This window comes from Dromiciops gliroides, chromosome 6, assembly GCF_019393635.1.
Source record: "Dromiciops gliroides isolate mDroGli1 chromosome 6, mDroGli1.pri, whole genome shotgun sequence".
Classification (NCBI taxonomy): domain Eukaryota; kingdom Metazoa; phylum Chordata; class Mammalia; order Microbiotheria; family Microbiotheriidae; genus Dromiciops; species Dromiciops gliroides.
In genome coordinates, this window is record NC_057866.1 from 260,556,428 (window position 1) to 260,578,151 (window position 21,724).

A 21,724-nucleotide genomic window follows, 5' to 3' on the forward strand; every position below is an offset into this window, starting at 1 on the left:
AGTGGCATAAATGGCTAATTTTACACAAATAAGGGGACTTAACTTATCTTGTCAAAATAGTGTTGTCAAACACAAAATACATGCTGATAGCTCCAGTGGGCACCCAGCCTCCCATGTCTTCTCTTCTCATCCATGGAGACCCACTCCTATTGGTGGTTTTTGCCTGAACATGGCGAGGAACCTGCAAGGCTTGAGGAGATATAGAGACTTTCATAGGGGCATTTCAGGGCACTGAAGATGCAAAGACAAAATCAAAACTGGATGCATCCAGAAAAAACTTGCATTATCCTTGGGGCATTATTCTTGGGATGGAACCACAGGATTATACACACACCAGTAAAAAGAAAGTAAATTCAAAGTAATGCAGGGAAATGTCAAAAGGGTGTAAGAAACAATAATTGGGGGGAAGAGAAAAGAGGAATCAGCAATAGTCTCATGGAGGAAGTGGTATATCAGCTGCCCTTTAAAGAAAGTTAGGGGTCAATTCTACTGGTGGAGGTGAGGAGGACTTATGTTCTAGATATGGGAGAAGATCACTTGGATAAAAGCAAAGGAAGCATGCGGCAGGATCTTACACAGGAGGAATAGCTAGCAGACCAATATGATTACAATGAAGAGTTGGTGTGTAATATGAAATAAGAGAGAAAAAGTAGTAGAGGCCAGACTGCAGCTCCCATGATTCCCTCTCCATTTTTGGTAGATTTGTGCCATTGGTTTTAATGAAACAGTACCTTTCAACATAGGAATTTCAATTGCTCATACCTCTGTCTATCTCTGGAACCCATTCAAGTACAGATAGGTTATCACTGGCATCATGAATGAACTTGCTAAACCCACTGTCACTTGGGCAAGAACATGCCACAGGAAGTTAGAGTAAAATAAAATCATTGCTCATGTTAAACATTCCTTTTTTTCCGGTTAACATTTCCATATTTGGTCTCTATGCTTTGTCAGTACATGAGGGTCATTTCTAGCATATTAATTCCTGGTAAATACCATGATGAACAGTTATGAAATGAATATAATCCGTGAGTTAGGAGTAAAAATCTTTTGTAAGCACTGGATAGAATCTTAAATGTCCTGACAAGTCCAGGAAGTAGATAGTGGAAGGTTGATATAAGCGGCTTCATTTTAAGATGAGGAAAGAGGCACAGAGAATTAATGAAAGCTCTAGATGCAAAACCCATATACTCCCAAACTCTATTCAGAAAAAAAAAATGCTATCACATGAAACTTCTTCAGTTCTTCGGAGATCACTTCTTTAGTAGAGGTATTTGTAGCATTGACACAAAAGAAACCCCCCTTCACACATTAATAGACAAATTTCCTGGGATGACATGGTAAATGATGATGATGACAATGGTAACCAGAGACTCTCTGAATTTAATGAAGCTGGTCCTGGAATAAGAGAATCATAGTACACTTCTGGGCTGGCATTCAAAATCTTCCTTAGCTGGCCTCTAGGCTGGGAAATGGATAGAGCATTGAATTTGAAGTCAGGAAGACCTGGGCTTGAATTTTACTTAAACTGATTGCTGTATGACCTTGGGCAAGTAATTTAACTTCTCCCAATCTCATTTGAAAAAGCACTGGGGCAGCTAGATGGCACAGTGGATAGAGCACCGGCCCTGGAGTCAGGAGTACCTGAGTTCAAATCTGGCCTCAGACACTTAACACTTACTAGCTGTGTGACCCTGGGCAAGTCACTTAACCCCAATTGCCTCACAAAAAAAAAAGAAAGAAAAAAAAGAAAAAGAAAAAGCACTGACTTCACAGGGTTGTGAGGATCAAATGAGATAACAAATGGCAATCATTTTGCTAACCTTAAAGTGCTTTATAAAATGCTAGATATTTTTGTCATTGATATTGTTAGTATGGTTTCCAATATATATTGACTGCAGCATCATGATGGCATTTTGTTCCTCTTTGAGAACAAAAGACAACCACCCACCAGCCATTGTTTCAAGCTTGGCAGAGTCTGTGCCCCACTCCCACTGTTTTTGAGAGCCCAGTCTGTATCATATTCAGAAGATACAAAATTCAAGTCACCACAAAACTCTGGAATGTTTCCTGAACCAGATGAAAATTTAACTGGGGAAATGTTTAACAAAATAAAGAAAAATGCAAAATAACATAGCTAATGTTAATTTGTAATTTTCTAAATTAATATGTGGCAGGAAGGAGTCCATTTCTATTTGAATTGGACACCAATGAATAGTGATCAGTTGAAAGAACTAGGCATATTTATCTTGGGAAAGAAAAGACTAATTGGGAAATGATAGTTGTTTTCATACATGTTGTGTTTGGCCTCTGATACCATAGCCCAGAGCAATTCATAGAAATAGAAAACAGGAAAATGTGGGTCTGATGTCAGGAAAAAAAAAATCCTAACAATTAGAGTTGTCCAAAAGGGAAAGGAGCATCAGACTAATCCTATTTCAGAAATCTCTAACATTTTCTTTTGGAAATTATGATGATATGATATTATGATGATGCTTCTAATGAGATGGAAACATAAACGATTCAAAAAAAGGCCAGAAGAACTCAAAATCCTAAGCAAGTGGTTCTCCTTAATGGGGGTCCTTTAGCAGAAGCTGGATGACCTTGGATACAATAGATTTATGGTAGGGATTCCTTTCGTTGGCCCTCCCAAGTGTAAAATTCTGTGATTTTTGTGAAAGTTGAAAGGTTGGAAAGTTGTGGTCAGAGAGAGGAATTTCTGAGTTCTGGGATGAGGAGGGTCACCATTTAGGGATATATAACTTTGGTTTCATCCTCGACTCCTCACACTCACCCCACATACATAATCAGTTGTCCTAATCTTATTGTTTCTACACTATAGCATCTCTTACATCCATCCCTTTCCCTCATCCTCCACGTCCATTGATTTCTCTCCGTTTATGCAACTACTATGGTAAATAAGGCCTTTATCACCTATTACCTGAGTTATTGCAGTGATCTCCTAATTGATCTCCCTGCCTCATGTCTCTCTGAACTTCAATCTCTCCCCTATCTGGCTTCCAAAGGGATTCCCTAGGGTGCACGTCTGACCATGTGTCTCTTCAATATACTCCGGGGGCTGACTATTACCTCTAGGATCAAATATAAACTCCTTTGTTTGGCATATAAAGCCCCTTACAACCTGACTCCATTCTTCCCTTTAAGCTTTGTTACACACTGCTTTAAAAAAAACATACTTTTTCATATGTCTGTCCCTGTTCCTGACACAGCGCATTGAAATATATGAGAGACAGTGAATTCAGTACTGGAGGAGGTTATCAGGGATTCGTTGTTTTTGGAAGGGAGCCAGGTTTCTATGGGTGCAGGATGGAAGGGATTTCAGAGGAAGAGGGAAAAGAAAGGGGAGTTTGTTAATAATAGAACTGGGCTTCCAGAAAGCACAATGGAAGGGGAGAAGAGAGCAGAAGTGGGACTAAGGAAGGGTAGGTCGAAGATGGATGTTTTTGCTTAGGGAACCTGTGAATGAATCATAGGAATAAGAAGAGCATATTTAGAAACCATAGGAACTAGGTGGCATAGTGGATAGAAAGCTGGGCTTGGAGTGAAGAAGACTTGAGTTCAAATCCAGTCTCACTTACTAGCTATGTGGACTTGAGCAAGTCACAACCTATGTTTTCCTCAGTTTCCTCATTGATAAAATGGGAATAATAACAGTGGTTACCTCAAAGGGTTGTTGTGAAGATCAAATGAGATATTTGTAAAGGACTTAACACAGTGCCTGATACAAACTAGTAACTACCATTTGTTTGAACCTATAAGCCTCAAAGATTCTGAAAAATGATGGAGGATGGAGGATGTCATCCAAGTATTCTCTCTCACACTCACTCTCTCCCCAAACATCAGGGATGAAGGGAGGTTGCTATGGGATCTGGAATGGTAAAAACTCCATGATATGAATCTCAGGGGCCACACTGAACTCTCATTTATTGTCAACTTATTTCCCTCATCTTTCTCAGCAGGGGATGAATGATGCAGTCAAAAGGTATCATGCATGGGGCAGCTAGGTGGCACAGTGGATAGAGCACCGGCCCTGGAGTCAGGAGTAACTGAGTTCAAATCTGGCCTCAGACACTTGACACTTACTAGCTGTGTGACCCTGGGCAAGTCACTTAACCCCAATTGCCTCACTAAAAAAAATATTAAAAAAAAAAAAAAAGGTATCATGCACTTGGCTCTTGGTTGGGGTTGGTATCTGAGGTCTTGCTTTTACATTGTGTCCTTGTGGTAGGAAGTCTCATTTCTAAGTCTTGGATCAGTGCTGTCTTGTTGATTAAAAACAAGATTACCTCCCTGGTGGCTGAAGGACGTGGTGGGAATAGTCATCGATGATAGCTTTGGTTTTGTTTGGGTTTTTTTTTGCGGGGCAATGGGGGTTAAGTGACTTGCCCAAGGTCACACAGCTAGTAAGTGTCAAGTGTCTGAGTCCGGATTTGAACTCAGAAACTCCTGAATCCAGGGCCGGTGCTTTATCCACTGCGCCACCTAGCCGCCCCCAATGATAGCTTTGGAAGATTGACTGAAAAAGTGAATGGTTAGACATATTTAGAATAGAACAGGGCAAAGCTGCATGCAGAACCACACCTGGCTTTACTTTTTTCTTTACTTCATCTTATATATAGTCTTTCCATTAGAATATTTCTTTTAAAAATACATCTTAACTGATATCATGAAAAATAATATATGGAATAGAGGTTTGTAGATTTAGAGGTGGAAGAAATCTTTAATTCCATCCAGTCCAATATCTTCATTTTATGGATGAGGAAATTGAGTCCCAGAAAAGTTAAGTTACTTACAAAAATTATAGATTCTACAGGATTTGAATCATGGTCCTCTGACTTCAGAGTCACATTGACTCCAAAGGAGATTTATTGACTATCTTGAATTTAAGAGAAGAAAAACAGTTCATAAGAAGAAATTGTCATTCATCCATTCATTCACTCACGCAAGAAACTGTTGTTGTTGTTGTTCATTGTTTGTTCTCAAAGAGGACAAATGATATCAGGAGGTTGATGCCTTGACTTGCAAGTGCATTGGATTTATTTATTTATTCATTCATTCATTCATTCATTCGTTTGTTTGTTTATTCATTTATTTATTTTGGGGCAGGGAAATAAGGGTTAAGTGACTTGTCCTGGGTCACACAGCTAGCGAGTGTAAAGTGTCTGAGTTCAGATTTGAACTCAGATCCTCCTGAATCTAGGGCTGGTGCTTTATCCACTTTGCTACCTAGCCACCCCAAGTTAACTGGATTTAAGTGAAACAATGCTGTGCAATGAGCTAGAGAAGGAAATGGTAAACCATTCCAGTATCTTTGATAAGAAAACCCTAAATGGGTTCACAAAGAGTCACAACTGAAAAAATGGAACAGACTACAAGGAGCAGGATTAGGTGCCAGGTAAGATACAAAGGCTAAATAAAGACAACCCCTGTCTTCATGGATCTTCTCCTTTAGTGGAGGACAGACCACATGTATAGGAATTTTGAAGACAGTAGCACCCACCATTCTTTTACTCTATGAAAGCTGATACTCATTAATTGTCACTTAATCTATATTGGGAAATGAGGCATCAACCAGATTAACAATCTCCCTTCTTGGCCAACATAGAAAAAGCCAGATGACAAAGATGAGATTCTAGTCCCAAATAATTGCTTCTTTGGGCACCTTAATTCATAGTGCCTGGGGACAAATACCATATCAGTTGTGCTTATAGCAATGGCATCTCAAAAAGCCACTTTGATCATTATCATTTACAATAAGCTTTTAAGTGTCAAATTTATGTTAATCTCTTCCACTAGAATAATTTTATATTCTCTGCTGTGTGCCAGCTCAAAGGTCAAGTTTTGGTAGGTCCAGAGTTCTTAACCCAGCATTTCCTCATGCTTTCATGTGGACATTCCATGTTTGGGTATGTGATCAAGCTGCATGTGGTTAAAAACAAATGGATTTTTTTGACAATGTGTTGGGGTTTTTTGCTGTGTGTGTGTGTTTGTGTGTGTGTGAGGCAATTGGGGTTAAGTGACCTGCCCAGAGTCACACAGCTAGTGTCAAGTGTCTGAGGCCAAATTTGAACTCAGATCCTCCTGAATCTAGGGCCGGTGCTCTATCCACTGTGCCACCTAGCTGCCCCTGACAATGTATTTTAACTCTGCCCTCTGTGTTTGATTTTTGATTCAAATATGTAGCTGCATTTCTCATTAAAAATATATATGCGTGTATACATATGTAAATATATGTGTGTATATACTGGGTATATATGTATATGTATGTTTATATATATACATACATATGTATATGTATCTGTGTATTTATATGCGTGTGCCCCTATCCCCCTCTCAGCCACTCCCCTATTGAAAGCCCTCATCACCTTTCTCCTGGTCTATTACAATTGTCTGCTAGTTGGTCTCTCTACCTCATCACTCCCTTTTCTAGTTCATCCTTCACTCAGCTGCTAAATTGATCTTCTTAAAGGTCTGACCATGTTACCATTCTACTCAACCAACTCCAGTGTCTCCTGTTACCCATATGAACAAATATAGAATCCTCTGGTTAAGCCTATGGTATGGTGATTAGAGAAATGCAAATTAAAACAACCCTGAGGTACCACTTCATGCCTCATATAACAGAAATGGAAAATGACTAATTTTGGAGGAGTTGTGGAAAAATAAGGACACTAATACACTGTTTGTGGAGTGGGGAACTCTCCATTGTAGGGAGCAATTTGAAGCTATGCCCAAAAGACTATATAACTATGCATACCCTTTGATCCAACAATTCTGCAACTAGATATGTATCTCAAAGAGATAAAAAAATGGAAAAGGACCTAGATGTACAAAAATATTTATAGTACTCTTTTTCTTTTTTCTTTTTCTGCAGCGGCAAAGAATTGGATATTGAGGGAAAGTCTATCAATTGGGGAATGGCTGTACAAGCTGTAATATATGATTGTGATGGAATACTATTTGTGCTGTAAGAAATGACAAGGGGGATGGTTTTAAAATCATGGAAAGATTTATATGAACTGATGCAAAGTGAAGTGAGCAGAACCAGGAGAACATTGTTCATAGTAACAGCGATGTTGTGTGATGATCAACTGTGAAAGACTTAGCTAATCTCAACAATATAATGATCTAAGATAATTCCAAAGGACTCAGGATGAAAAAATGCTATCAACCTCCAGTGAAAGAACTGATAGAGTCTGAATGCAGATCAAAGCATACTGTTTTTACTTTCTTTATATTTCTTCGATTTTTGGCCTTTTTGGTAACAGCTAATATGCAATGTTTTTCATGGTTGCAGGAACTCAAAATTTAAGAAAATGAATGTCAAAGTTATTTTTACATGTAATTGAGAAAAAAATTCAAAGTAGTTTAAAAAATAAAACCTGTCATAGTCTGTATACTTCTTACTTTCCTAATCTTCTTACACTTTACTCCATATACTCTATGATCCAGTAATATTAGCACTCTTGTTCTTTTCATATACCATATCCCATCTCCTGGCCCTCTGCCTTTTCACTAACTGTCCCTCATGACTAGAATTCACTTCCTCCTCATCTTTGCTTCCTCATTTCTCTGAAAATTCCACTCAAATTCTATCTTCTACCTTTGTTCCACCCCATCCAAAACTACTAATGATGTCCATCTGAGATCACCTCTCATTCATAATGTGTTTAATTCATCTATCTAACTCTATCATCTATCATCTATCTATCTATCCTCCATCTATCTATCTATCGATCGGATCTATCGATCTACTACATCTATCTATCGATCTATCTATCTATGTGGTCACACAGCAAGTAAGTGAGATTCATCCTGATTCCAAGTCCAGTGCTCTAACCACTGTTCCCCTAGCTCTCCCTACTGAACAAGGACCAAAGGTTTTTAGCAACCAATAAGTCATCAGTATATTCATGTGCAATGTAGACTAGGAGACTTGGGTTCAAATCTCAGGTTCTTATACTTTCAAAATTGTTGAACTTTAGTTAAGGTCACATGTTTCTGGCACTCTGTTTCCTCATCTGTAAAATGGACATGATACTATTTTTACTGTCCAGCTTACAGGGCTGTTTTGAGGGAAATACTTTGTAAACTTTAGAAATGTAAGTTTTTATTATAATCATCCGCCTAACATGTTTCAAGAGATACAAAACACAAAAGAGACCTAAAGCAGCTAAATAGATTAGTCTCTGAGGCCAAAGTTCCTTTCTCTTTAATACAGTGCTTGGTACATAGTAGGTACTTAATAAATGTTTATTGATTGATTGAGTTAACCTGTCTACCATGACCCAGGATTTGATCATTCTTATGGTAGCTGAGAGCCATAACTAGAAATCTTGGCATCTCAGGGCAAACTTCATGATGACAATACATTGAATAAGCAGCAGCAGAAGTGCCCTTAAATCAACTAGAGAATCAATTATGTTGGTGGTGTGGTCATTTTTGAGATGATGGCCCATGGAAAGTAGCAAAGCAGGGTACAGAACTATCTGGTATCAATTTTGGTGACTTTTAAATTTTATGGTTGATACCCTGGGATATTTTGATACTTTGGTTGTTTCACCATCAACTCCTCTTGCTTCCCAAATTACCCATCCCTTTCCTTACTAATATTTTGAAGGAATTATTTCCTTCAGTGAGCTGTTGTACCTCCTTTTCAATTTGGCCAATTGTATTTTTAAAGAGTTTTTTTTTTCTTTAGTGACTTTTTGTACCTCCTTTTCCATTTGGCCAATTCTACTTTTTAAGGAGCTTTTTCTTCAGTGACTTTTTTGTGTTTCTTTTACCAATGGAATGATTCATTTTTGATGATTTTCTTGCATCACTCTCATTTCTCTTCCCATTTTCTCTCTACCTCTCTTGATTTTCAAAATCCCTTTTTGAGCTTTTCCATGGTCTGAAATCAATTCACGTTTTTCTTGGAAGCTTTGCATATAGAAGCCTTGACTTTGTTATCTTCTTCAGAGTGTGTTTTGATCTTCCTTGTCACCATAGTAATTTTCCGTTGTCAGAATTTTTTTTCAATTGTTTGCTTATTTTTCCAGCTTATTTCTTGACTTTTAACTCTTGGTTAAAGTTGGGCTCTGCTTCCAGGGTGGAAGGTACACTGTCCCAGACTTCAGGGATTTTGTGCAGCTCTTTTCAGAGATATTTCTTCTGAGGTGGTATGATCTAAGAAGAGGTATGTTTACTGCTCTCCTAACTTATGCTCTAGTCTCTGAACAACCAAAAGAACTCTTTTCCACCCTGGAAGTTTAAGGAGGGTCTCCGCTCCACTGTGGCCCCAAGCTCTGGTATGCTAATGCTCCTCCCTACCCTGGGACCGCGTTCCAGGACTGCAACCTGGATCCAAATATGGGCAAAGAAATAGAGTCCAGCCTCAGTGTCAGCAGAGACCCCTGTAATCTCCTTTTGATCCATTGTTTGACACCCTGTGGGCTGAAAGTCCCAGAAGCAGTAGCTGCCACTGCTAATTCAGTGCCTCCAAAGGCCTGCTCCTGGTTTTCCGAGGCTGGGGCTGCAATGGTGTGACCTGCACTGGGTTGCACTCCATTCTCAACCTGGTGCAAGAGGCTTTTCCTGCTGACCTTCTAAGTTGTCTTTAGCTGGAAAATTATTTCACCCTGTCCTTTTGTGGATTTTGCTCCTCCAGGAATTGTCTTATGGTATTCTTTAAAGGAGGGGTTTTGGGAGAGTTCAGGGGAGTCACTGTCTTTCCTCTGCCATCTTAGCTTTACCCTCCTCTTTGCTAATATTTTTGATGGCCCCTTTTAAAAATAATACTCCCTCCCTTCTGCCTTTCTATTCTCTTTCATGGCTCTGAATTCCTTATATACACTTATTTTTCCTGTCCCCTAACTAGACTGTAATTTCTTTGAAGGTAGAATCATGTCGTCCTCTGTATCTCCCAGTGTACCTGTCACAGTGAAGGGTAAGGGTTTGTTGATTTATTTATTCAAATACATGTGGATCATTTCTTTGAATAAATGTTTATTCATTTAACAAATCAACTTATTTTAAAGTTCCTTTTTTAAAAATCAGTTTTTAAAAGAAATTTCAAATCAGTTTTTTAGATAAATCTTTTTGTGCATCTATACTGCCTCTTACACCAGTGAATTTCCTCCTTGTTTCTGCTGTTAGCCTCTTTGAATGCTAAATATCTCCATTCCTTCAGTAACCCTCTGCAATATGACTCTTTCCATTTCCCTCCCCACACTGTTCCTGTGAAACTTCTCTCAAAGATCAGTATGATCTCTTTCTAGCCATGTTCAATATTTCATTAATCCTTGTTTCTAAATTTTAACTCTTGCTTCCAGCAAATATTGGAACAGAGATAGAAGCACCACAAGGCAGCTGCTGAGGAAGTCACCAGAGGAGGGATTATGGTGTGTTGACCAAGGAAGATCACCTGGGGTGCTTGAAGGGCTTGAGATGCCTACTTAGGCCACATAGGCTAATGTTATACTTTGAGTGGCATTTGCTCTGGCTCCTGACTTGCGCAGTCTGCCTTGGTCAATTGAAGTCACAAAAAGGGATGAGTAACCTGGTGCCCATTGAGTCCAGCCTTTGGTCCTGAAGCCAATGAGTCTCTGATGACTCAAGTCTTAAAAAAGAGGTGTCACTTGGGAAATGTGACAGAGGTAGAGGCTATCTCCATTGAAGGAGAGAATGGGGGGTGGGGAAGAAGTGCTAAACACAGTGCTAAATGTTTTACAAATATTATCTCATTTGATCCTCATAACAACTCTAAGAGGTAGGTATTGATTATGCCCCATTTTACAGTTAAGGAAATTGAGGCAGACAGAAGTTAAGTGATTTGTCCAGGGTCACACTGTAAGTGTTTGAGGCTGAATTTTTAATTCTTGTTTTCCTACCTCCAGTACTAATGCTCTACCCACTGTGTCACTTAGTTACCCTTGATTTGGGGATACTGTCCCAGTGATCCCCCTTAATGAATGGACCACTAGACCCAGGAAGAGTGATGTGATGGTGATGGGATACTTGTGGTTGACAGTTTAGGGTGGAGTGAAGCAGCAGGGATGCGTTTACTGTAGGTAGGTGAATATGTATGGAACACCACAAGGTACAAGTTTGACAAACCAGAGGACCTCTAAGAGAGGAAAGCACGTTCTTCTAAATATTGGTACTCTGGAGCAAAATCCCAATCACCACACCCTAGTTAAGGCTCTAGTTAATAATCCCTTGGATCTGGAAATTCTTCCCTTGATTTCTGTACTATCAAATTATACTCATTCTCCTTTTTATGCTTCTAAACACCCCCTTAACTATATTCCCTTCTTTGTCCTCTTTCTTCTTCAGACACCCAGTGTTAAAATTATTCAAGTCAGTCCTCAGCTTATGCCACAGTAACACCTTCAGCGAAACCATCTACTCTCATACAAGGAAGCAATAACCCTATGCATATAAAAGATTCACAGGCAGATTAAGAAACACACTTAATACCCTTAGATCTACCACTTCTACACTTGACCTCTCATCCACTTCCCAGTTGATGTTTCAGTTGTGTCCAGCTCTTCATGGTCCCATTTGGGGTTTTCTTGACAAAGATCCTGGTGTGGTTTGCCATTTCCTTCTCTAGTTCATTTCACAGATGAGGAAACTGAGGCAAATGGGGTTAAGTCACTTACCCATGGTCAGACAGCTAGGAAATATCTAAGACTGGATTTGAATTTAGGAATATGAGTCTTCTTGATCCCAGTACTTCCCAGCACTCTATGCCTTAGAGAGGACCTATATTTCATCATTCCCTCAATCACCACATTCCTGAACTGGGGGCAGCTAGGTGGCACAGTGAATAGAGTACTGACCCTAAAGTTGGGATGACCTGAGTTCGCATATGACCTTAAACACTTACTAGCTATGTGACCCTGGGCAACTCACTTAACCCCAATTACCTTGAATGTCCAAGATTATCTCCAGTCATGCTGATACATATCTTGCCACTGGATTCAGATGGCTTTGGAGGATAGAGTGAGCTTGGTGACCTTGGACAGCCCTCCCTCACTTAAATCCAATTCAGCACAAGTGAAAACATCACTCTGATGTCATGGTCCTCTTCAAGAATGAAGGGCAAACAACAATAATATTCCCAAACTGGACTCATTATGGAATTTTAATGGTAGGAGATATATTAAGCATAATATAATCTAATTCCCTACTTTGCTTTCAAATGTGGAAAAAGGCTCCAAGCTGTGAAATGTCTTGTTCAAGGCAGTATTAATTCATTCTTTTTAATGTTAAGGGAAGTTAGCTGGTACAGTGGATAAAGAGCTGGGCCTGGGGTCAGGAAAGTTCAAGGCTCTAGATGCTTTTTAGCTGTGTGCCCTTGGACAAACCTCAACCTGAGGTTTTGCCTGTTTCCCCATTGGTAAAATGGGAATAATAATAGTATCTACCTCCAGGGTTGTTGAGCAGATCAAATGAGACAATATTTGCAAAGCAATTAGCACAGTGCTTGGCACATGGGAGGTGTTATAAGATGATGATGATTTATGCCTTATTCCTTCCATTTATAGGAGTACCACCATAGCGCAGGTGCTCATCTCAAGTCTAGATTTTGACAGTCTCCTAGTGGCTTTCCTTGCCTCTATTTTCCTTTGCTCTAATCCATCTTGTAAAGTGCTTCCTTTTAGTTTTCCCGGAACACCATTTTAATCTTATCATCAGTCTCCTCAAGATATATAGTGAGTAGGGTCAGCTAGGTGGTGCAATGAATAGAGCACCAAACCTGGATTCAGGAGGACGCGAGTTCAAATCCGACCTCAGACACTTAACACTTACTAGCTGTGTGACCCTGGGCAATTCACTTAACCAATTGCCTCACCAAAAAAGAAGAGAAGAGAAGAGAAGATAAGAGAAGAGAAGAGAAGAGAAGAGAAGAGAAGAGAAGAGAAGAGAAGAGAAGAGAAGAGAAGAGAAGAGAAGAGAAGAGAAGAGAAGAGAAGAGAAGAGAAAAGATATATAGTAAGTGGCTCCCTGGGTTTTCAATGGATTAAAGTTGAAATTGTCTGGCTTCCAGGGCCTTCTGTAATCCATCCCCACCCTGCCTATCCAATGTTATTTCCCAATAATGCCCATACATCCTCCAATCCAGTCAGTCAGGCTGGTTTTCTTGCTGTCCTACAAACATGTCAAGTTCATTCTTGCCTCCACTTCCCCCCCCACCCCCCCGGAATGTTCTCCTCCTTTTCCTCTGAGATTATCCAAATCTCATCAATCCTTTAAAGCCCAGACCCAATCAATTAATAGAAATGTGAGAATCAATCTTGCCTATTCAGGGGTGAAGAGAGGTTCCCTACAGGCTTCCACTCTTCTAGCTTCCATACATCCCCAACCAGGGAAAAACTCAATGCACTTGTTCTAAGTACTTTCTGGGTTATTGTCAGAAACTAGATAAAATGCTACTACAAGGGCACTGACCAGCAGGTCTAAATACAACTAGAAGGACCCAAGGATTGGTAAGTGACTTCCCTGCAGAATCACAAAATCTAATATTTGAAAAGAAGCTTAGGAAGGGTCCAACCCACAATATGGTGCATGGATTGGCAGCAAGAACACAGCTTCAGAAACTTCCTAGCCATGTGACTCTGGGCAAATACCTCTATCTGCCTTAGTTTCCCTTATTGTAAAATGGAGATATAATGTCATCTACCTTCCAGGGTTGTTACATGGATCAAATGCAAAGATATCTCTAAAGCACTTGGCCCAATGCCTGTCACACAGTAGCTGCTTAATGAATGTTTGTTTTTTCCTCTCATTCCCCTCTTCCTCTTGGCACCTTGGCTTCCTCATCTAGAAAAGCAAGTTGAACTGGACAACCTCCAAGGTCATTGTTGGTAATAGAACCATCATCTATCTTTTGTTTGAAGAACTCCTCTGAGGAGGAATCCACTACCCACTGAGGCGATCTATTCCATGTTTGGATTGTGAAAGGAGAGCTGGGAAGAGGCAGGGTTTAACAAACAGAGGAAGCCTGAGCAACTGCAGTTATGATTTCGGAGGTGTGGAAGGATCAATTCTCATAATATTTGCAATGCAAAATGATACCAAATGCTAGGTGGCAAATGATAGTCATCATTGTTCCCCTTCCCAAAAGTAGTGATCGAGAAAATATCAATAATAACTAACTCAACATTCCCTTTTTCCATTTCTAAAAACAATCTTTAATTAGTCACACACATTTTGACAGCATCTCTGATGAAGGCATGAGAAGGGAACAGTCTGGCTTTCATAAATATTCCATAAGAGACCACATCTTGCTAGTTACACAACAGATAGAAAACAAGATCCTATTGTGTTGACTGTTGGCTATAAAAGAAAGCATCTGATTCAGTAGAGTAAAATTCTCCCTTAAATGCTGCCCTATGATGAGGCGTCTCCATGCACATGATGAAATCATCCAAGATTCCTTTAAGGAATGGTTGTGAATATTCTCAGAAACCTGCCACCTGACTCTAAGTCCTTTATTCTTTCAGCATCAAGCAGCTTAATCTTTTTAGTGAACCAGTGTTATCCAGAAGGCAAGAGCAGTGGCTGCTTTTATTTTTATTAAACTAAAATTAGCAGAAAATGCATACGATTTTGTGAGCTGCCCAATTCAAAACCATTACAGACACGAAAAATAAATATAATGTAGAAATAAATAGCTTCATAGTAAAATATAGAAGTTTTGACTCTTGACTAATAAGCCACGTGGCATCAGTTTTATTTTGGTGCCATGTACCAGGAGTTGTCTAGTAAATGATCTTCTTGGCTGCCAGAAGGGTATTCCTCAGAAGCATTGCCACAGTCATAGGCCCCACACCACCTGGTACTGGAGTGATAAACTTAGCTTTCTTCTTAACTTCTGATAAAATAAAGAGGACAAAAAATATGTTATTGTTACACATTATTCAGATCATACTCCATATCAATATAAAAAATAATCTATCAAATAAGAGGACTTCAATACACATGTTTCTCATGCATTAAGCCCCTCTCTGTGTTGAGAGAGAAAGAAGAGAGAAGAAAACTAGAGAAAAAAAGAAAAGAGAAAAGAGAGAGAGAGAAAAGACATGAGAAAGGGAGGAGGCAGGGAAAGAGAGGGAGAGAGAGACAGAGATAGAGACAGAGAGAGAGGGAGGGAGGGAGGGAGGGAGGGAGGGAGGGAGGAAGAGGTGGGAAGAGAAGGGAAGGGGAGGGATGGGAAAGGGAGAGAAGGGAAGAAAGGGATAGGTTAGAGGGGGAGGGAAGGGAAGGGGAGGGGACTGAGAAGGAAAAAGAAAGAGGAAAAAGGATAGAGGAGAGACAGGATAGAGAAGGAGGGAGGGAGACAGAGAGAGACAGAGACAGAGAAGAGGGAAAGTATACTTCAGTATAGGCTCCAAGTTCCCCTTTGTACTTCCCCTTAGTGATCCACTCATTTAGGGTAAACACTAGCTCATAATACAATAAAAATTGGGTTTTCTTTATCTGGAGATAAAATCATTTATAAAGACACAGACAGCAAAATAGGCAAAATTTAAAAGAGAGCTGGAAACTTCCACGGGTAAATGATTCCAATTTAGGAGAGGGTAGAAGTTGAGGTGGGATTAATGCACCAGGATTTCAGCATGGTACTCAATTTTGTGTAAGCAGATCACTTCCATCAGTTAGCTATACAAAGCTGCATCTATTCGTGATTATATTCAACTGGAGGGCAGTAGGGTCATTTCTTTGCAGTTGGCTGCCTGCTGATGCTTGAGCTCCTGCACCCAAACCCAGGGTTCCAAAGTTTCCTGACTTCCCTCACAGGAGCACCACCATCCTTCCATTTACCCAGGTTGGAAGTGCTCAGTCATTTTGTTCTTCTCACACACTCACCACACACATTCAATGAGTCACCAAATCTTATCTTTGCTATCTCTGTGATATCTCTCATGCATGTCTCCTTTCAATTTAAACAGTCCCTTCTCTCCTCTTATCTGAATTCTCTCCTGTCTCCATGCCTTTGTACCTTCTGTCTCCAGTGTTTGAAATGCACCCCCTATTTTCTTTCAGGACTTGGGTCAAATACCACCCTTCAGCATGAAACCTTTTCTGATCTCCACAACTGCTAGTACCTCCACCCATCAAATTACTTTGTTTTCTTTTGTATATATATTTTTATAAACTTATGTTGTCTCTCATTGGTACAATATAAGCTTCTTGAAGGCAGAGACCACTTTTTTGTCTTTTATATCCTGAGCACCTTGCATATGGTTGTTGTTGTGTCGTTTTCAGTTCTGTCCAACTCTTCATGACATCATTTGGGCTTTTCTTGACATAGATACAGGAGGAGTTTGCCATATCCTTCTCCAGCTCATTTTACAGATGTGGAGCTGAGACAAACAGGGTTAAGTGACTTGCCTAGGGCCACACAGCTAGTACATGTCTGAGGTCAGAGTTGAATTCATGAAATTGAATCTTCCTGCCTCCAGGACTCACACTCTATCCACTGAAGAGTTGGATACTGCCTTGCATAGAGTAGGCACTTAATCTATACGTGATTAATTGATTTCAACCTAAAGTAGTAAATCAATAGAGGCTAACCAAATTGCTGAAAAGTATTTATAGAAGCTTCCATAACATACCTATATTTAACTTCCCACCTGTATACCAAAATATTACCATTTTTTTGTTTTGTTTTATTTTGCGGGGCAATGAGGGTTAAGTGACTCATCCACGGTCATACAACTACTAAGTGTCAAGTGTCTGAGTCTGGATTTGAACTTAGGTCCTCCTGAATCCAGGGCCAGTGCTATATCTACTGCATCACCTAGCTGCCCTGTATACCAAAATAGGGACAAAACCCAACAGAAGTCTGAAATTTTGCCTCCACATTTCCTACTGATTTTTAAATTACTACTCCTCCCTCCATAACAAACATATTCCAGCAAAATCCCAAATACTCTCCCCCCCACAACCATAAAGTGTATTTTCAGATGGGAATTTACTGTTAACAAAAAAGGAATACCATTGAGTTTCTAGCTTTAAAAAGATGGAAGTGCATTATTGCAAGGAAAAGCATTCAAGACAGTATCTTTGTCACTCAAGAAAGCAAAATGTTACCAAGGACTACATTAGCTTTACAACTTTCTTCTTCCAAAATTAGGGAAGGCTTATTGGAGGAAGAGGGTGTTAGACAGAATGCAGAGGGAGATAAAACAATGCCAAGAAAAAAACAATACATCTAGAGTCAAAGCATCTAAGTTCAAACCCCAGTTTTCAACTTGGTCATTGTATGATCTTGGGAAAATTATTTTGACTCTATCTGACTTTGTAAAATGAGAGCCTCTGAAGAGATGATCTCATCTATCTTCTATCTCTAAATCAATCATATGATGATAAGTAGAAAAATGGGGAAAAAAATGACCCTTAAACAAAGTAAATTTTCCTAAAGTGCTAGGAATTAACTAACTACAAAGTAAAGAAACAGAGGAAATGATGAGATTAAAATATCACATCAAAACAAAACTGCTTTTTTTCAAATGTTTTGTCTTTCTCACTCATCAATAGGCAGATTAGTGAAGTAGAAACAGCCCAAATTTAGAGGGACATGAGTTCAAATCCTGGCTTTGACACGTACTACCTCTGTGAGCTTGGGCACATCACTTACTCTCTCTTTGCTAATTTATCCTTTTTGAAAAATAAGTTAGGAGTGGTGGTATGGAGGCAAGAGAATGGAATAAATGCCCATTTTTTTCCTAGCTCTCCCAATACATTCCTCCTACAACAACCTAGAAATCCACAAGACCAAATTCTGATGGGAAAAGCTAAGGAAAAGTCACAGTGAGTCATTTTTACAGCCCAGGGCAGTTTAGCAAGACAGATAGAGTTCTGCAGACAATGGAGTGAGGGTTGACCAGGAGCATAACCTGGCAGCAGGTAGCAGAAGCACTTGGTTGTATTGGTAGCAGCATTGGGTAGCAGCCCAGAGTCCAAACACAGTAAGAGGACTGAACACCTTGTAAGAAAAAGATGCCAGGGGACTCCTATTCTAGCACTGGGCATAGGAAAGAGTACCATTTGGTAGCTGTGTTGCCCATTGCTCAGGTCTAGGTCATAGTTCCATGACCAAGAGGAGTTGCCTCAGTCATGATGGTGCAGTGGCTCTTACCAGTATAAAGATCAAGGAACAAGTTCTAGAACCATAGCTGTGTGGCTCTGAGTTCAAGGATGGAATGAAAACTCAGTTCTAATCTTTAATCCCACACATAAACCTGCAGTGGAATAAAACAGATCAAGGAACCAAAAGCCAGGGGGAACTAGCAGTTCATTGTCTCTGAATCTTCTGTATCTCTCAGGAGGTTGTGACTAAGTCCAGCAGCAGTCCACAGAAACTCAATGACACATAAGTCAAAGGCCTCAAACCAGGTCAGAAATGTGCAGAGTATAAACCAGGAGGGCAGTGAACAGGTCTCTTCCTCGATGACACTACTTTGAAAGCACCAAGTTACTCTGGAGGAGAGAGTAGGACTAATGACTTTGCACAGCTCTACCTCACTTAAATCCAATTCACTTGCAATTCAAGACATCATCCTCCTGATGTCATTGGTCCTCCTTGAGAAGGAGCAAGTTACATGCAGCAATTGAAAGCACCAAAATTTTACAGAGCCCAGACTGAGTTGTGAAAGCAGAAGTACAAAAAGTAAACACTCAGGCCAGATATCCCCATACTCCAGGGGTAAACAAAGCCTAATTGTTATATAAAAGTCAAGTTCAAGAAATAGGATAAAAAAAATGAGCAAACAACAAAAACAACACTGACCATAAACATTTCTGTGGAGACAGGTTAATTCAAGACACAAACACAGAAAAAGATGACTTGAAAGTATCAAAAAGCAAAGCCTACAAGAAAACACAGATTAGACAGAAAGCTGAAAAGAATTCCTAGAAGATTACAGAGATAAAAAAAATCAAAACAATTGTCTTAAAGATCAAATGAGCATTGGTAACATATAAATTGGGAAAATAAATTAAAACAATTCAAGAAAATTATGAAAAGAGAATTAATAGTTTGATTAAACCAATACAAAAAATACTGAAGAAAATAAAAGTATACTTGACAACTGGAAGCCAATGATCTAGGAGACATCAAGAAACAATAAAACAAAGTCAAAAGGCTGAAAAATAGAAGAAAAATGTGAACTATCTCAGGAAAAAAGTGACATGGAAAATAGATCAAGGAGAGATAGTTTAGAAATCTTTGGAGTATATGAAAGACTTGAATAAAAAAATCACCTAGTCATTGTATTTCAAGAAATTATAAAGCAAAACTGCCCAAATATGTGAGAACTGAAGGGCAGACCCAAGAGTACCACAACTAGGTCTATACCACAAAAAAGATCAAAGAAAAAGGAAAGGATTTAAGTGTACAAAAAATGTTTATAACAGCTCTTTTTTATGTTGGCAAAGAATTGGAAACTGAGGGCCATTTGAAGGTGATGAATTATATTGTATAAGAAATAATGTAGGATGTAAAACCTTTATTAAGTTACTTGCCTTCTAAATAAGGGGTGAGAAGGGGGAGAAGTTTGAACTCAATTTTTTAAAATGAATGTTCACAATTATTTTAAATGCAATCACAAAAATATTAATTTTTAAAAAGAAAAAAAACTAAAAAAAAAGAGAAAGAAACGATTCAGGGGATGGGTTCAGAAAGACCTAGGAAAACTTAAAATGAGGACTGATAGACTAAGATCACAGATTGAAGCATTTTTTTCCTCTTTTTCTTTCTTCTTTGGCTAATGTTAAAAATGTGTTTTGCATGACTTCGTATTTGTAATGGATTTTTAAAAATATTTCTTGCCTTCTCAATGGTCAAGGGAACAGATGGAGGAAGGGACATAATTTGGACCTAGAAATAAAATAAAATTGAATTAAAAAAATCATAACACTGATGGTGAATAAAATAAACTCAGGAATAAAACAGAAGAACATAGCAGAATGAATTATAAAAAGTCCAAAATTATGTTGTTTACAAGAAATACTCTTAAGAACATAAAGATTCACTTTGGACAATAAGAACAAGAAAAATGAGGGTGTTGGAATGGGTGACTTCTAAGATTCCCCCCAGTTCTAGATCTATGATCATTTTTTTCCTTTCAGTTATGACCTCTACTTACTTTCACAGTCTAATCATGTAGCATTTGTCTTAGGTTTTTAGGTCAGATCAATGATTATGAGTTGTAACCATAGAATGGTTACCCAGACATGCTGGTGTGAGTGGGCTAAATAAGCCAGGTTAGAAAGCAAGAGCATGTGGCCATTGCCTAGGGCTATACTTAGGAATATAAAGGCAGATAAAAAACTGTATGAATAACAAAAGACAGTAACAAGGGAAAGAGGCAAAGTAAATTACATTTCTCATTAGACACACCACCTGTCTCTCATTCAACCCATGTTTACTATTTTCCTTGGCAATTTACTTTTTCCCTAAAGGTAACCAATTTGAAATTCATCTTATTAAGCAGATATTTTTCACAGCTGAAATTTAAACATTTGCCTAGTGTGTGATTTCATGAACTTGATTGATATCACTAAATGATTTTGAAGTTGCCATAGGGGTTCTAGCTTAGGTAGTGATAATGCTAGTACTCATCACATAACTTAAATCAGTTAAAAAGAAAGTATAAGATAATGGCAAGACAGCAAACATTTGTTAAGGAGGTAGTGTGTGTCAGGTACTGCACTAAGCACTTAGGATAAAAAAAAAGCAAAAACATAGTCTCTGTTCTCAAGCAGTCTAATCGGGGAGACAACCTGAAAACAACAAGGTGCAACAAGTTAGATACAGGAAAAATTGGAGATAATCAACAGAGGGAAAGCATTAGTATTAAGGGAGATCAGGAGAGGCTTCTTGTAGAAAGTGGAACGTCAAGGAAGCCAATAGGTGGAGATGAGGATGTAGAGAATTCCAGGCATGGTGGACAGTCTGAAAATATTTGGAGTCAGGAGATTGAGTGTTTTGTATGAATAAGAGAAAGGAGGTCAATGTCACTTAAAATGTAAGAAGTGTAGAAGTGTAAGGAAGGAAGGGTACAACAAGTTTTTAAGGGTTTTGAATTCCAAATAGAAGGCTTTACTTTTAATTCTGGAGGTGATAGGGAGCCACACGGATTCATTTATGGGGGGAGGAGAGGGTGATATGATAATACATATGCTTTAGGAAGATCAGTTTCACAGATGATTGGAAGGTGGACTGGAGTGAGAAGTTACTTGAGGCAGGGAAACCAACCAAGAGGTTATTGCAGTAGTATAGATGTAAGGTGATAAGAGCCTGCCCTCAGGTGATTGAATTGTCTGAAGACAGGAGGAGGAATATGACAGAGGGCCTATAAAAGTAGAATCAATAGGACTTAAAAAAAAAAAAAGAATCAATAGGACTTGGTAGCAAATCGGATATGGGAGGCTGAGGTAAGGTGAGAAAGAGTAAAGAGTCAATAATGATACCTATGTAAACAACTGCTCTTTATCATCACTTTCAAAGAACATCATCAGGTAAAAGTGAAGAAACACCAATAAATACTATTTTAACCACCATTATTTCCCCCATGTCCATTTTAAATTTCTATTTATTTATTTGTTTGTTTGTTTATTCATCCATTCATTTGCAGGGCAATGAGGGTTAAGTGACTTGCCCAGGGTCACAGCTAATAAATGCTAAGTGTCTGCAACCCGATTT

At 39.0% G+C, this 21,724-nt stretch overlaps 1 protein-coding gene across 2 annotated transcripts in view; it reads right to left on the reverse strand.

Annotated features, from left to right (window-relative positions):
* Positions 1–14,190: 14,190 nt before the first annotated feature.
* MTHFD2L (methylenetetrahydrofolate dehydrogenase (NADP+ dependent) 2 like) overlaps positions 14,191–21,724 on the reverse strand; it is a 146,387-nt gene continuing 138,853 nt past the window's right edge. For both annotated transcript variants that reach the window (XM_043971881.1, XM_043971879.1), the window contains one exon: positions 14,191–14,887. In XM_043971881.1, coding sequence (XP_043827816.1) covers positions 14,775–14,887 — 113 coding nt within the window. In that variant the 3' untranslated portion in view covers positions 14,191–14,774. The remainder of the gene's footprint in view (positions 14,888–21,724) is intronic.